The 15,775-nt window shown below is 40.5% G+C and overlaps 1 protein-coding gene across 4 annotated transcripts in view; it reads right to left on the bottom strand.

Moving 5' to 3' along the window:
* The window catches only part of LOC122557087 (sodium- and chloride-dependent neutral and basic amino acid transporter B(0+)-like), a 119,052-nt gene that overhangs the window by 41,887 nt on the left and 61,390 nt on the right, over window positions 1-15,775 (bottom strand). For all 4 annotated transcript variants that reach the window (XR_015758697.1, XM_087992232.1, XM_087992231.1 and 1 more), the window contains 2 exons: window positions 6,513-6,651; window positions 323-455 (listed from right to left, as the gene is read on the bottom strand). Coding sequence is in view for 3 of the 4 variants with exons in the window: in XM_087992232.1 (XP_087848358.1) it covers window positions 323-455; window positions 6,513-6,651 (272 nt within the window). In the remaining variant the exon portion in view is untranslated. The remainder of the gene's footprint in view (window positions 1-322; window positions 456-6,512; window positions 6,652-15,775) is intronic.

Below are 15,775 nucleotides of genomic sequence, written 5' to 3'. Positions count from 1 at the left end.
AAAGGTCAGGGTTCAATACATACATGAGGTAAATAAAATTCCCCAGAGTCCCTGTACCAGTGACTGAAACCCTTAAAATGAAGGACACATTGCAGGGGGAATTACTGCTGTTCTTTCCCTCAGAAGAAAGATTTTCAGGTCGTCCTCAGGCCTGAAGTGCCAAATAACTTTTATGAATCTCCCACTCTCCAAAGAGACACTGTTAATATCACTGGGAGATAAACCAGCTACTTCACAAATAACTTGCAAGCTCGAGTTGTATTGTTACAGAAATCTGTATTTTGACAGTTGTTTTAATTCTGCTCATCACTAAATTGTTTACCTTTCCTGAAGATTTGATTCCTTTTGATAACGCTGCCCCAACTATTAGCCAGGCCAGAAGCAGACAGAGGGCTAAATACCAGACTATCTCCCCAGTCTTATCCACTGAACTTGTACGGCGTAAAACCACTTTACTGAACAAAATAACAATAGAAAACAGTTTAATGTCAAATTTCTTTGCACAGAGAACCTTCATAATGTTAACAGGTTTTGTCTCGGTATTTTTCAATTATCCTTTTGAAAGATATTATTACACATGTTTGGAGCAGATGGGAAATGAACTCAGACCTGCTGGCTCAGTTGAAGGGACATTACCACCATATCACATGGGATCTTCAAGATTTTGTTTACACTGTGAGCATTGATGAAATTTCTCAGATTGTAAATTGATTTAAAGACATACATAAGAAATGATTCATTGACTGCTTTACCATGCACAGGAACAAAGGGAGGTTATTTAACCCCTTCATTGAATTCCTGACTATAGATATGAATACAGGAACAGAGGAAGGCTATTTAACCCCTTGAGCCTGTCCTACCATTAAATGAGTTTGTGACTGATCTGGGACCAGACTTCCACCACCTCAGCTTCGTCCTTACTCCTTAATGAAAGAGATACAAGCCAGAGATGAACAAGGAAATCTAGCAACTCATGGAGACACATGCTGAATGCAAAACTTAACCCCAGCAACCTCTACAGCTACACAACGTTCTTTTTAAACGTTGGAGAAAAATAGCAACTAACATGCGAAAATGTATGGGGAGGATTACATCCTCATGACTGATAACTTTGTCCAACCAATTATTGTTTGGCGAATTGGTAATACGATGAGTGCAACCATCACTGAAACAATTCCTACCATTGTCAGTTTATTTGGCATATCAAAGTGGATATGATCTAACAATGGATCGCAGATCTTCGCCAAACCAATCTAAGACATATGTGTCAAAGGAGGAGTGATTCATATCCCCTTATCAGCCTACTTTCCAGGGTTCAGAAAAAAAACTTACAAGGATGTTGCTAGGTTTGGAGGATTTGAGCTATCTGGAGAGGTTGGATAGGCTGAGGCTGTTTTCCCTGGAGCGTCGTAGGTTGAGAGGTGACCTTATAGAGGTTTATAAAATCATGAAGGGCATGGCTAGGATAAATAGACAAAGTCTCTTCCCTGGGGTTGGGGGTGGAGTGGGGGGGGGGGGGGGGGGGGGGAGTCCAGAACTAGATGGCATAAGTTTAGAGTGAGAGGGGAAAGATATAAAAGAGACCCAAGGGGCAACTTTATCATGCGGAGGCTGGTAAGTGTATGGAATGGGCTGCCAAAGGAAGTGGTGGAGGCTGGTACAATTGCAACATTTAAAAGGCATCTGGATGGGTATATGAATAGGAAGGGTTTGGAGGATATGGGCCGGGTGGGACTAGATTGGGTTGGGATCTCTCGTCAGCATGGACAAGTTGGACTGAAGTGTCTGTTTCAGTGCTGTACATTTCTATGACTCTATAAATGTTTCTATATTTCTATAATTATTAAATGGACAATAGGTACCTGTATAAAGCAGTTCAGTACATCTGTTTGTGATTTCTTGTCTTTGAAAAAAGGGTAATGCGATGTTGTATCTCAACATCAATGTGTGATATACCATTACGGAACATGGTCATGATGCCAGCAATATATCATGGCATGTGATGGAATGGTATAAAGTTCTCAGTCTCTGTCTTACTGAGTTCTGTCCTCTTGCAGCATGATGCTGAGAAACACACAAGCTCAGTAATTCAAATGTACTGTAGAGTCCAAACGCACAATTGTCAGTGACTGTAGTGTAAGTGTGTAAATATGAGGTGCTATACTAAGTCGATTGAATTCATTAGTACTACATAGCCACGTCTCATCCTTACGTTCTAGGAGTGAATAACTGTCATAGTGTGATAGTTGCAGATCACTAGCATGTCACGCCGTATCAAGTCAAGGCCAGAAAGAGAAAATACCCAAGGAACTAATAATAAAAAGGAATTTAAGCTAATTAATCTCAGCAGTGAAAAAGTATTGGAAGAAACTAAGTGATGAAATACCAAAAGATCTCCAGCACCTAAGGGAGTACATCCTATCTGAAAAGAGGTATCGAGAGAGATAATGGACCAATGAGTGAATATTTTGCAGAATCCCCTGTGGTTTAGAATGGTATCAGGGAATTACAAATTAGCAAGTGTACCATTACATTCCAAGAAAAACAGGAAAGAGAAAATAAAAACTGACCAACCAGACAGCTAACATCAATGGATGGAAAAATGGTTTAATGTATTATCAAGAAAAACTTAACCCATTACAAACATATCATACGATACATAGTTACTAAATGAAAATGATATTCAATTAACTTACTAGTTGCTTTTTTGGTTGTAAATAATGAAGAATCACTCTGTATGGTTCCCTTGGATTTTCCAAAGTATTCAGTTGTGCCACAGAAAAGATTAGTGTACAAGTAAAATGTTCATGGAGTTAACGGGGGCACATCAGCATGATTTTAAAAGGCAGATCATACTTCACTAACTTAATTGATAATTTTTAATGTAATAATGGATAATGTTGAAGGAAATCCAATGTATGTTATATATTCGATTTTAAAAATACATTTGACATATCTAAAAAACTGGTTCACAAAACTAATGCTTATGGAATTGGAGGACGAGTGTCCAACTGTGTTTAAAACACGGTTTAAGTGTTGAATACAGTGAATTATGGGGATTGTTTACTGTGATAGTGAAGGATAATATACAAGGATCAGATTGCGAAAGAAACCAGACTTCAAGAATTGGTGAGCACTGACAATGTTACAAATTGGCTCCAACTTCAGACCATCAGACCATAAAACTTGGAGTGGATGTAAGGCCATTCGGCCCATCGAGTCCACTCCGCCATTTAGTCATGGCTGATGAGCATTTCAACTCCATTTACCCGCACTCTCCCTGTTGCCCTTAATTCCTTGCGAGATCAAGAATTTATCAATCTCTGCCTTGAAGACATTTAACGTCCCAGCTTCCACTGTGCTCCGTGGTAATGAATTCCACCACTCTCTGGCTGAAGAAATGTTTTTTTAAATTGGCTGTATTATATACTGAATAGATTTATTCCAATAAGAACAGGTTCCTTTTTTGTGCTAACATCTCTCAAAGTATTTTGCATACCATGAATACCTGAGGACTGTGTTATAGATAAACTTGCAATGGTTTTGTACAAATTGAGATCCCAAACAATAATAAGCAGCAGCATTTTCATAGTGCTTTTCATGGCTTTAAGACTTTGCAAAGTGTTGGTCAATGAAGGAAACATTAGGGAAGTCTAATTAGATAATATAGTGGAAAAAAAAACAAATAAGCAAACAATTAATTTAAGGGAGTCTATGGCAAAGGAGCATAATGTGAAAATTAGAGCCAGAGCCTTCAGGAGTGAAATTAAGAAACATTTCCACAAGACGGCTGGAAGAAGTTTAGAACTCAAACATACAAATAAGAATTGATGCTTGATTAAAAGCAGTGCTGGATAAATTGTTAAATTTAAATCTATCAAATCTAAGATATAGTAAAAAGGATAATAACTGCCCGGTTAAAATCCTCCAACTTCAAGCATATCCAATGAAAATGTGTCAGCTGTGACTTCACCAGTGTGGACAGGTTATGGTAATGCTTTTCTCTGATGCAGGGTTCATCAGTTATTTTTGAACGAAGCTTTAGTTTCTAACTTTTCCCAATGCATTATACCAATTTAAATACTGCTGTGCTAACAATACTCATGCTTACAGTGGGTGTGGTGTCTTTATGTTTAATGGAGGGATGATAATTATTGAGGATTCTTCAAATTCTGCTTCTGAGTTAGGTCTCAGTTCCATACTTATCAACACGAGTACAGAAGATAATGTTACTACCTGACTGCATCACCTATCAGAAGTATGAGTGAGAATGGAAAAGGAGCCCCTGAAAATCAAAAAAAAGAACCTAAACATCAAAGTGGAGTGTTCAAAATCTAAAAGGAGCTCTTGAAAGAAAGATATTTTACCTCTGTGAAATGTTCATGCAGGCCAAATGGACAGGTGGATGGCAAACCGGATTTCATCCAAAGACATGTGAGGTGATGCTTTTTGGCAGAAGTGATGAGTCGAGGCAATGCAGATTTAATGGCATTGTTTGAAAGAGTACACATGATTAGAAGTTGTTGGCAGTTCTTTTATATTGATCATTGAAGGCAGCAAGATATTGGAATGTAAATGTGGAGAATTGATAAACACAGACAGAAAGCAGAGAGCAATGTTTTTAAATTGGCAGGTTTGCCAATAACAAACAGAAAGGTCAAAGAAATGTGTCAGTGTAGCTCAATTCCCTGAGGACCATAGGGCATTAAGATATTCATACTATTCCCTAGTTCATCAGACTATAGCCATGTATTCCTTATGTCTGTCCTGATCCTCCTGGGCCATCACAACATCCTCTCTTCCAGCTACCTCCTCAAATAAAACTCACATTCTTTCATCTCTTCACCTCTGAGACATTACCCTTTGGTAGAGTCAGGTTGTGGAGAACATGCAAACAACTATGATGCCAGATACTCAGTTGATAGTCTACAGCATTGTACTTGATCAGTTGAGGCATCTGCCTCAGTAGCCCTATTGTGATGGTTTTGTGCCTTTAAGAGAGATGTATTCTCTGTTGTTTCTCTTGCAGAGAGCTGTTGCCACAGTGGACAGTTTGTCTGCAGCAGGCAGACAGTTGATAAATAGTTTGGCAATATCCCTCAGGTGTTGTTTTTTCATGAGACAAAAGAAGCATGAGCAGTGGAGTCAGGGTTCACACAGACCCAGGAAAGTTTTAGTTTTTCTTTTAGTTTGTGAGATGGTTTCTTCTGCTGCTGAGCTAACAGCTTGCCTTCTCTGCTGTTAGAGTCTTAGATGAGAGGCTTCCTTTTAAAATTAAAATGAGGCAGATATTGGATGCTTCCTATATTGGAACAGTTGATAATTCGTACTTAAGTAAAACATTATCTTGTTAAGTATTTCAAAAGAGTTAAAGTTATGCCAATTCTTTTTGTATTTTAATTGCATCATAAGGATAATGTTGGTTTTGATTAAAGCCTAGTGGGCGACCAATCAAATCAAATTTGGAACATGGCACCTTATACTAGCCTGGAAATAAATATTAAAGATAAGGTCGAGCCTATCTCCTACTAAAGCTTAGCAGGGTCTGGTCTCGTCTATAATACTGTGGTCTGCTTTAGAATGACCCCTGTGGAAGCACACACATAGGTCCACATCAGTCTGTGGATCCTCATACGTGTCTATTGTATAAACTAATGCTCTGAAAGAGTTAATGTTTGAGTTAGACAGATCTCTACTCAGACTGCTAATGTCCCACAACTCTGGGTTGGGAATCAATTGGAGTCTGAACTGGTCTCCTGATGGAGACACACATGTCTTTGCTACCTCTGGCGGATAATAAGTTAAAATGCATTCAGGGTTAGTGTAACCTGTACGTAGTTACTGTTTGTCATAAAATACACTGTGTAATCTAAGGCAAGTGCTGAGACTTATTTGTGATCCATCATACTCATAACTTGCTGGTGAGATAGCTAAAGCAGCACCTGGATGTGGAGAAATTCTTTGTTGAAGGTTAATTAAACAGCGAGAATGTGGCTTTTTCCCTCTCAACCGATCAAGTTCTCCCATCTACCAATCTTGTGGGCTGATTTGGTTTGAAGGAGTTCCTGACGGTGCTTCATTGACAGCCTGACATTGCACTGTTAAAACTACCTGGGTTAGTCACTGTGTCTACCAGTGAATTCAGCTCCTTCATATCATTAAACATTGTATTACTCCCAATTTCCCTAATTCACTGACCAGGACGATGGGTTAAACATAATACTGTATTCAATTGATAATACAGAGAAAGGGAGATCAGTCTTGAAACCCGAATATAAAAGAAAATAAATATGTTTGATAAGGTCTAAAATCATGTGAAAGGAAAGCTGCGGTGTTAGAAACCAGGGAAATACAAACTAAAGCAGGAGCCCCTGTTAATATACAAGAGAATAATGTAAATCTCTACCGCAATCAAACAACTTCTCTCTCATTTACCAACTAACTATCCCAGAAGGTGTTGCTGGCCCAGCTATGCAGGTCATAGGTGTAGCTCTCTGCAACAATGTACTTACTCCCAGTATTGCTCACTTGGACCCTGGTGAGGAATGGAGATTCCTGATCCATTTGGACAAGATTCATTATTTGTCTGCAGCCATGTTGTATTAACGATTTCAAAATATCCATTGTCCAGAGAGAAATTGCAGAGTGGATCTGGAAAATATGGAATATGTTTGTAAGGGATAATTTACTTATTATTCTTAGGATGTACAGATTATTAGGAGGGCAGGCATTAACTGCTAATCTTAATTGTGGAGGTCATTAGGCCTCTTTAGATGTCAGTTAATGGATAACCACATTTGATAAGATAAAATAGTTTACCATAGACCAGTCTGCCTGTGAGGTATTTGAGGTATTAGAGTCATAGAGATGTACAGCATGGAAACAGATCCTTCGGTCCAACCCATCCATGCCAAACAGATATCCCAACCCAATCTAGTCGCACCTGCCAGCACCCGGCCCATATCCCTCCAAACCCTACCTACTCATATACCCATCCAAATGACGCTTAAATGTTGTAATTGAACCAGCCTCCACCACTTCCTCTGGCAGCTCATTCCATACACGTACCACCCTCTGCATCAAAAAGTTGCCCCTTCGTTCCCTTTTATATCTTTCCCCACTCACCCTAAACCCATGCCCTCTAGTTCTGGACTCCCCCACCCCAGGGAAAAGACTTTGTCCATTCATCCTATCCATGCCCCTCAATTTTGTAAACCTCTGTCAGGTTGCCCCTCAGACTCCGACACTCCAGGAAAAACAGCCCCAGCCTGTTCAGCCTCTCCCTGTAGCTCAAATCCTCCAACCTTGGCAACATCCTTGTAAATCTTTTATGAACCCTTTCAAGTTTCACAACATCTTTCCAATAGGAAGGAGACCAGAAATGCATGCAATATTCCAACAGTGGCCTAACCAATGTCCTGTACAGCCACCTGCCATAGTGTTAAGGGTTTAGATGGAGAGGAATTTAAGTGTGGACAAGAAAATTTTCTGATTCAGGATGTGGATGTACCTACTAGAGAAGGTGCAAAACTTGACCTACTCTTGGGAAATAAGGCAGGGCAGGTGACTGAGGTGTCAGTGGGGGAGCACTTTGGGGCCAGCGACCATAATTCCAATAGATTTTAAATAGTGATGGAAAAGGATAGACCAGATCTAAAAGTTGAAGTTCTAAATTGGAGAAAGGCCAATTTTGACGGTATGAGGCAAGAACTTTCAAAAACTAATTGGGAGCAGATGTTCACAGGTAAAGGGAAGGTTGCAAAATGGGAAGCCTTCAGAAATGAGATAATTAGAATCCAGAGAAAGTATATTCCTGTCAGGGTGAAAGGAAAGCCTGGTAGGTATAGGGAATGCTGGATGACTGAAGAAATTGAGGGTTTGGTTAAGAAAAAGAAGGAAGCATATGTCAGGTGTAGACAGGATAGATCGAGTGAATCCTTAGAGTCTAAAGGCAGTAGGAGTGCCACAAGAATCGATGATGGGCCCTCTATTTTTTGTCATTTACATAAACGATTTGCATGCGAGCATAAGAGGTCCAGTTAGTAAGTTTGCAGATGACACCAAATTTGGAGGTGTCGTGGACAGCGAAGAGGATTACCTCAGATTACAACAGGATCTTGATCAGATGGGCCAATGGGCCGAGAAGTGGCAGATGGAGTTTAATTCAGATAAATGCGAGGTGCTGCATTTTGGAAAATCAAATCTTAGCAGGACTTCTACACAACATGAACCACCCACCTTTCCCCCTCCCCACCTCCCCCAAACCCCTGTACTCAATACTCTGACAAATAAAAAAAAGCAGACCAAACGCCTTTTTCACTATCCCATCCACCTGTGACTCCACTCTCAAGGAGCTATGAACCTGGACTCCAAGGTCTCTTTGTTCAGCAACACTCTCCAGGACTTTACCATTGTGTAGAAGTCCTGCTAAGATTTGATTTTCCAAAATGCAGCACCTCGCATTTATCTGAATTAAACTCTATCTGCCACTTCTCGGCCCATTGGCCCATCTGATCAAGATCCTGTTGTCATCTGAGGTAATCCTCTTCGCTGTCCACGACACCTCCAAATTTGGTGTCATCTGCAAACTTACTAACTGGACCTCTTATGCTCGCATGCAAATCGTTTATGTAAATGACAAAAAATAGAGGGCCCATCATCGATTCTTGTGGCACTCCTACTGCCTTTAGACTCTAAGGATTCACTCGATCTATCCTGTCTACACCTGACATATGCTTCCTTCTTTTTCTTAACCAAACCCTCAATTTCTTCAGTCATCCAGCATTCCCTATACCTACCAGGCTTTCCTTTCACCCTGACAGGAATATACTTTCTCTGGATTCTAATTATCTCATTTCTGAAGGCTTCCCATTTTGCAACCTTCCCTTTACCTGTGAACATCTGCTCCCAATTAGCTTTTGAAAGTTCTTGCCTCATACCGTCAAAATTGGCCTTTCTCCAATTTAGAACTTCAACTTTTAGATCTGGTCTATCCTTTTCCATCACTATTTAAAATCTATTGGAATTATGGTCGCTGGCCCCAAAGTGCTCCCCCACTGACACCTCAGTCACCTGCCCTGCCTTATTTCCCAAGAGTAGGTCAAGTTTTGCACCTTCTCTAGTAGGTACATCCACATCCTGAATCAGAAAATTTTCTTGTCCACACTTAAATTCCTCTCCATCTAAACCCTTAACACTATGGCAGTCCCAGTCTATGTTTGGAAAGTTAAAATCCCCTACCATAACCACCTTATTATTCTTACAGATAGCTGAGATCGCCTTACAAGTTTGTTTCTTAATTTTCCTCTGTCTATTAAGGGGTCTATAATACAATCACAACAAGGTGATCATCCCTTTCTTATTTCTCAGTTCCACCCAAATAATTTCCCTTGATGTATTTCCAGGAATATTTTCCCTCAGCATAGCTGTAATGCTATCTCTGATCAAAAACACCACACCCCTCCTCTATTGCCTCTTTCTATCCATCCTGTAGCATTTGTATCCTGGAACATTAAGCTGCCAGTCTTGCCCATCCCTGAGCCATGTTTCTGTAATTGCTATGATATCCCAGTCCCACGTTCCTAACCATGCCCTGAGTTCATCTGCCTTCCTTGTTAGGCCCCTTGCATTGAAATAAATGCCGTTTAATTTATTAATCCTATCTTGTCCCTGCCTACCCTGACTGTTTGACTTGCTTCTGTTCTCAACTGTACCAGTCTCAGATTGATCCCTTTCCTCACTATCTCCCTGGATTCCAACCCCAACCCCGCCTCCGCCCCACCCCACCACAAACTTACCAGTTAAACTCCTCCCGAACAGCTCTAGGAAATCTCCCTGCCAGTATATTAGTTCCCTTTCAATTTCGGTGCAATCTGTCCTTCTTGTACAGGTCACTTCTACCCCAAAAGAGATTCCAATGGTCCAAAAAATGTGAATCCTTCGTCCGTACACCAGCTCCTCAACCATGCATTCATCTGCTCTATCCTCCTATTCCTGCCCTCATTAGCTTGTAGCACCGGGAGTAATCAGAATACCAGAATCTTGGCTGTTCGTGCTACACTCCCCTGAGAATCCATCACCCCCTACATTTTCCAAAACAGCATACTTGTTTTAAATGGGTATAGCCACAGAAGGCTCCTACACTAGCTGCCTACCTCGCTTGCCTTTCGTGGAGTTAACCTATCTGTGTGACTGTACCAGAGACTTTCTCCGCTTCCTATAACTGCCATCCATTACATACTGTTGCTGTTGCAAGGTCCTCATTGCTTCTGTCTCTCCAACCGATCCATTCGATCTGATAAGATTTGCAACAAACAGCATTTATTGCAGATATAATCAGTAGTAACCTTTAAACACTCTTTAAACTCTCACATCTGACAAGAAGCGCATATCACTCTACCAAAGGCCATTTTTGCTCCTTCACAATCTACAGACCCAGAAAATAACACCGTCTTATTCCTCTCCAAAACGCTGTCATATGTTAAATTTATAGTTATGGCTTATATTTTAAGTTTAATTAAGAGACATATCTCAAAAAACATATGATCAAGAAAGAACCAACTTGACTTACTAATGCAGACTTTCTGTAGGTCACACTTAAAAACAATACACTTATCTGCTTCTGTGCTATGAACTTTGCCCAAACAGTTCCTCCAAGATCAGTTGTGAATTTCACTGTTTGCTAATTTTCCCAGCGATACATGAATTCAAACAGCAAAGGCAGTAACTGTGCAAGTTCACTGCTCTGTCAGTTTCTTTCTCTCTCTCTCCTGCACTGACCTCACCATGTGCTTCCTTTGTCTGTACTTCTCCTTTTTAAATCTGTTGTTGTTTTGACTTTTTTTTCCCAAAGTTCCAAAACAATGCAACAGCATATAAAACAGTAATTGCTGTTCCTGGAATTCTATTGTCAATAATCCAATAGCTTCTCAGTCACTTTCAGTGATGTCAACATTTTTATTTCCAGTTTTTTGTTCAAATTCTTATATTTCAATTTCTAGTGGTATAATCAGGGTCATTGTTTCACTCTGTCTGAATCAGTCTAATCTCTTTGCATGGGCAAGGTTACAGACAGATCAGAACACAGAGGTATAGTCTGAACGCTCCACTCACACAGCAGCCCAGCTCAGGGGGTCACTCTGTTTGTAATGGTCGATTTCATGGATTTTGAACTGCTTGTCACCGGTAATATTGCATTCAGTTATTAAGCATGACTTCAATAACTGTTGATCTATCACAGAAGATCTCAGAATTGACAAGAACATGGACAAGAGTATATCACAGGACTTCAATGTATTTCCAATGAGGACTCAGTGCTGAAGAACTTACACAGAAAGAGAGATTATTGAATGAAGCTCTGAGCACACATGATCAGTGTGCACAAACCTCATTGGCATCACATCATCCCATGAACAGCAACTACAGTTTTGCCATTTTCATTCTGTTTCTTCCTCTATTTGATAAATCTTGTTTCCTCTACTGTCTGGTTCTTGAGATAGAACTTGAACCAGACACTGATTGGACAATGAGAGCAGACGGACTGACTTGGAGGTGGAAGGTTTCAGAAAAATCAAAAGCAGCAACAGAAATGCAAGGCTTTGACATAGAGCAGTGTTTTGGAATGAAATGAAATGTGTGCATTTGGAAAGAACAGGAAATGAAAGAGCATTAGTGACTAATGTGGTGCCAGAAAAAAGTAGGAAGAGGTGCTTGCTAAAAGCATGTATTCAAATACAAGAAGCATTTAGGATAACTTAGATCAAGGAGTATAAATCAAATTTATATACAACCTAATAACAAATAATGTTACCAATATCATTAGTTCAGAAAACATTTATCAGGAGAGGTCTTTTCCTAGGATGGGTGAGTCCAAAACTAGGGCGCATAGTTTTAATGTAAGGAGAAAGATTTCAAAATAAGGGGCAATCACGGATGAATGAACTGCCAGAGGAAGTGGTGCATGCAGGTCAGTTACAACATTTAAAAGACAGTTGGGTAAGCACATGAATAGGAAAGGTTTGGAGGGATCTCGGCCAAACATAGGCAAGCGGAAGCATATTAGTTTGGGAACGTTGTTGGTACGGACCGAAGGGTCTGTTTGGGAACGTTGTTGGTACGGTCCGTTGTCGGACCGAAGGGTCTGTTTTCATGCTGTATGACTCTATAACTCTTAATTGCATCAATACCATAGTAAGAACAAAACTCTGGGATAAGGACAATCGAGAAAAATAATCAGACCACTGAGCAGACAGCATAAATCTCATCGGTATCACATGATTCCATAAACAGCAATTACAGTTTTACAAATTTTCATCTATTTCTTCTCCCTGTTTGGTAAACCTCTTTTCTTCTTCTACTTTCTGATTCACAGGATAGAACATGAACCAGACACGAGTTGTGTTGGACGATGGCAGCAGGACAGAATAGGAGATTCAGAAAATACAAAGGTACTAAAGGAAGTGCCAAGACATTGAAATGCAGCAGTGTTTTGAATGAAACTGAAATGTTTGTATTTGGAAAAGATTGGAAAAGACAGGGCATTAGTGACAAATGTGGTGTCCGAAAGAAGTAGGAAGAAGTTTTTGATAAAAGCACCAGTTCAGGGCAGTGCAGGTGACTGAGGTGTCAGTGGGGGAGCACTTTGGGGCCAGCAACCATAATTCTAATTGTTTTAAAATAGTGATGGAAAAGGATAGACCAGATCTAAAAGTTGAAGTTCTAAATTGGAGAAAGGCCAATTTTGACGGTATTAGGCAAGAACTTTCAAAAGCTGATTGGAGGCAGATGTTCGCAGGTAAAGGGATGGCTGGAAAATGGGAAGCCTTCAGAAACGAGATAACAAGAATCCAGAGAAAGTATATTCCTGTCAGGGTGAAAGGGAAGGCTGGTAGGTATAGGGAATGCTGGATGACTAAAGAAATTGAGGGTTTGGTTAAGAAAAAGAAGGAAGCATATGTCAGGTGTAGACAGGATAGATCAAGTGAATCCTTAGGAAAGTATAAAGGAAGAAGAAGGAGTATACTTAAGAGGGAAATCAGGAGGGCAAAACGGGGACATGAGATAGCTTTGGCAAATAGAATTAAGGAGAAACCAAAGGGTTTTTACAAATATATTGTGGACAAGAGGGTAACTAAGGAGAAAATAGGGCCCCTGAAATATCAGCAAGGCGGACTTTGTGTGGAGCCACAGAAAATGGGGGAGATACTAAATGAATATTTTGCATCAGTATTTACTGTGGTAAAGGATATGGAAGACATAGACCTTACGGAAATAGATGGTGACATCATGCAAAATGTCCAGATTACAGAGGTACAGTTAGTAAGTTTGCAGATGACACCAAAATTGGAAGTGTAGTGGACAGCAAAGAGGGTTACCTCAGATTACAACAGGATCTGGACCAGATGGGCCAATGGGCTGAGAAGCTGCAGGTGGACTTTAATTCAGATAAATGCGAGGTGCTGCATTTTGGGAAAGCAAATCTTAGCAGGACTTCTACACTTAATGGTAGGGTGCTAGGGAGTGTTGCTGAACAAAGAGACCTTGGAGTGCAGGTTCATAGCTATTTGAAAGTGGAGTCGCAGGTAAATTGGTTAGTGAAGAAGGCATTTGCTATGCTTTCCTTTATTGGTCAGAGTATTGAGTTCAGGAGTTGGGAGGAGAAAGTGAGGACTGCAGATGCTGGAGTACCAGAGTTAAAAAATGTGGTGCTGGAAAAACACAGCAGGCCAGGCAGCATCCGAGGATGCATGGAGTTGGGAAGTCATGTTGCGGCTGTACAGGACATTGGTTAGGCCACTGTTGGAATATTGCGTGCAATTCTGGTCTCCTTCCTATCGGAAAGATGTTGTGAAACTTGAAAGGTTTCAGCAAAGATTTACAAGGATGTTGCCAGTATTGGAGGATTTGAGCTACAGGGAGAGGCTGAACAGGCTGGGACTGTTTTCCCTGGAGCATCACAGGCTGAGGGGCAACCTTATAGAGGTTTACAAAATTATGAGGGGCATGGATACGATAAATAGACAAAGTGTTTTTCCTGGGGTTGGACAGTCCAGAACTACAGGGCATAGGTTTAGGGTGAGAGGGGAAAGATATAAGAGACCGAAGGGGCAACTTTTTCACGCAGAGGGTGGTACATGTATGGAATGAACTACCAGAGAGTGTGGTGGAGGTTGGTACAATTACAACATTTAAGAGGCATTTGGATGGGTATGAGTCTGGGTGGGATACTCTTCAGAGGGTTGGTGTGGGCCTGTTGGGCCGAAGGGCCTGTTTCCACGCTGTAGGGAATCTATTCAGTATGTCCAAGAATCAACTAGGAGGCAAGTTTGGATCAAGTATTCTGTATGAGAAAGGGCTAATTAACACCCTGATAGTAAAAAAAAGTCTCTCAGGAAGACTGACTGACTGACTGTCATATGAAGTAGTTGAACAACGAAATGCTTTCACACTCAGTGATGTCAAATCTCGGGCCTTGTATCTAAATAGCGGACAGGTAGACTACGATAGACTGGGAAGCTCAATTAAAAGTTAAGATGGTAAGCAAGCAGGACCAGAATTTCAGGACAACCTGTGATGAATATAAATTAATGCAAAATCTGCACTGAATATAAATTCTTTTAAGGCAAAAACACTGCACAGAAAATTTAGTCCAACTGTGGTGAAAAAGACATATAAAGACAACATTCAATGCAAGTTAAAATCTTATAATGTTGCCCTAAAAAGGTAGTGAGCTGAGTTTGGGGTATTGTCGACTTCAGTAAAGGATAAGGAAAAATAACTGAAAATGAGAGTCAGCTAGCAAGACAGACATGAAAATAGATTTTAAATGTTTCTGTGGGGATATAAATCTGAAGCAATTAGATGAAATAAAAATGTGCCTATCGGATGCAGAGAAGTGAAACAGAGAATGTGAGGCGGGGAGAGAGGTTGGGGATAGATTCTGGTAAGACTTGACTCTGCTGGTATTCTGCAGCTTTGCTACCTAGATTAGAAAATGCCTCAGGAACTAATCGTTAAATGGTGTATGCAGAATCTTTGTTCTTCCACTGACCCAACAGGGCATGGAAGAAAATGAGGACTACAGATGCTGGAGAGTCACAGTCAAAATGTGTGGTGCTGGAAAAGCACAACAGGTTAGGCAGCATCCGAGGAGCATGAGAGTCAATGTTTCGGACATAAGCCCCACTCCAAATGAAGGGAATTTGGCTTTTCCAACCCCATACGTTTTGACTCCAATAGGGCATAGCCAGCCAATCATGTGTTGCCCGTGACTATCATAGCTGGACAGTGCCATCACAGAGCAGTGTCCATCAGAAGGAGCAGGCCAGCCTTGTATTCAAGAGCAAAAAATGCCGTCTTCATATGAGGGGAACAAATATCAGACCAACAACACTTATACATCTCTTGTACAGCTCTCACTCTCCCCTGCTGAATTGCAGAATTTCAATTGGCAAATGATCTATTCCTGCGTCATAAAGCCCATGTGATCCTGGCAACCATATTGATGAGCAGGCAGCAAGAGGCTTGCATCTCAATGCAACTGGGCACAGACAAGTTGTGTAATACAATTCTCTGCCTGAAGACTGCTGTCAGAACATTATTAGTCAGCAATTTTAACATAATGAAGTTAATGGAAAAGTTGAAATTCAGTTCAGAATTCAGACAATTTACAATTGCCTGTTCTGATATAATGTATATTTATAGTGCAAAGTGTACTAAATTCCCTGTAACAGAAATTATTATTTTCATTAACGCTGATCCTGTATTCAAAAAAGAA

The sequence above is a fragment of the Chiloscyllium plagiosum genome, unplaced genomic scaffold (assembly GCF_037043375.1).
Source record: "Chiloscyllium plagiosum isolate Xiang-an unplaced genomic scaffold, Cpla_swu_hap1 HiC_scaffold_11, whole genome shotgun sequence".
Lineage (NCBI taxonomy): Eukaryota > Metazoa > Chordata > Chondrichthyes > Orectolobiformes > Hemiscylliidae > Chiloscyllium > Chiloscyllium plagiosum.
Note: the sequence above shows the minus strand (reverse complement) of the source record. Positions and strands in the feature narration are given on the sequence as shown.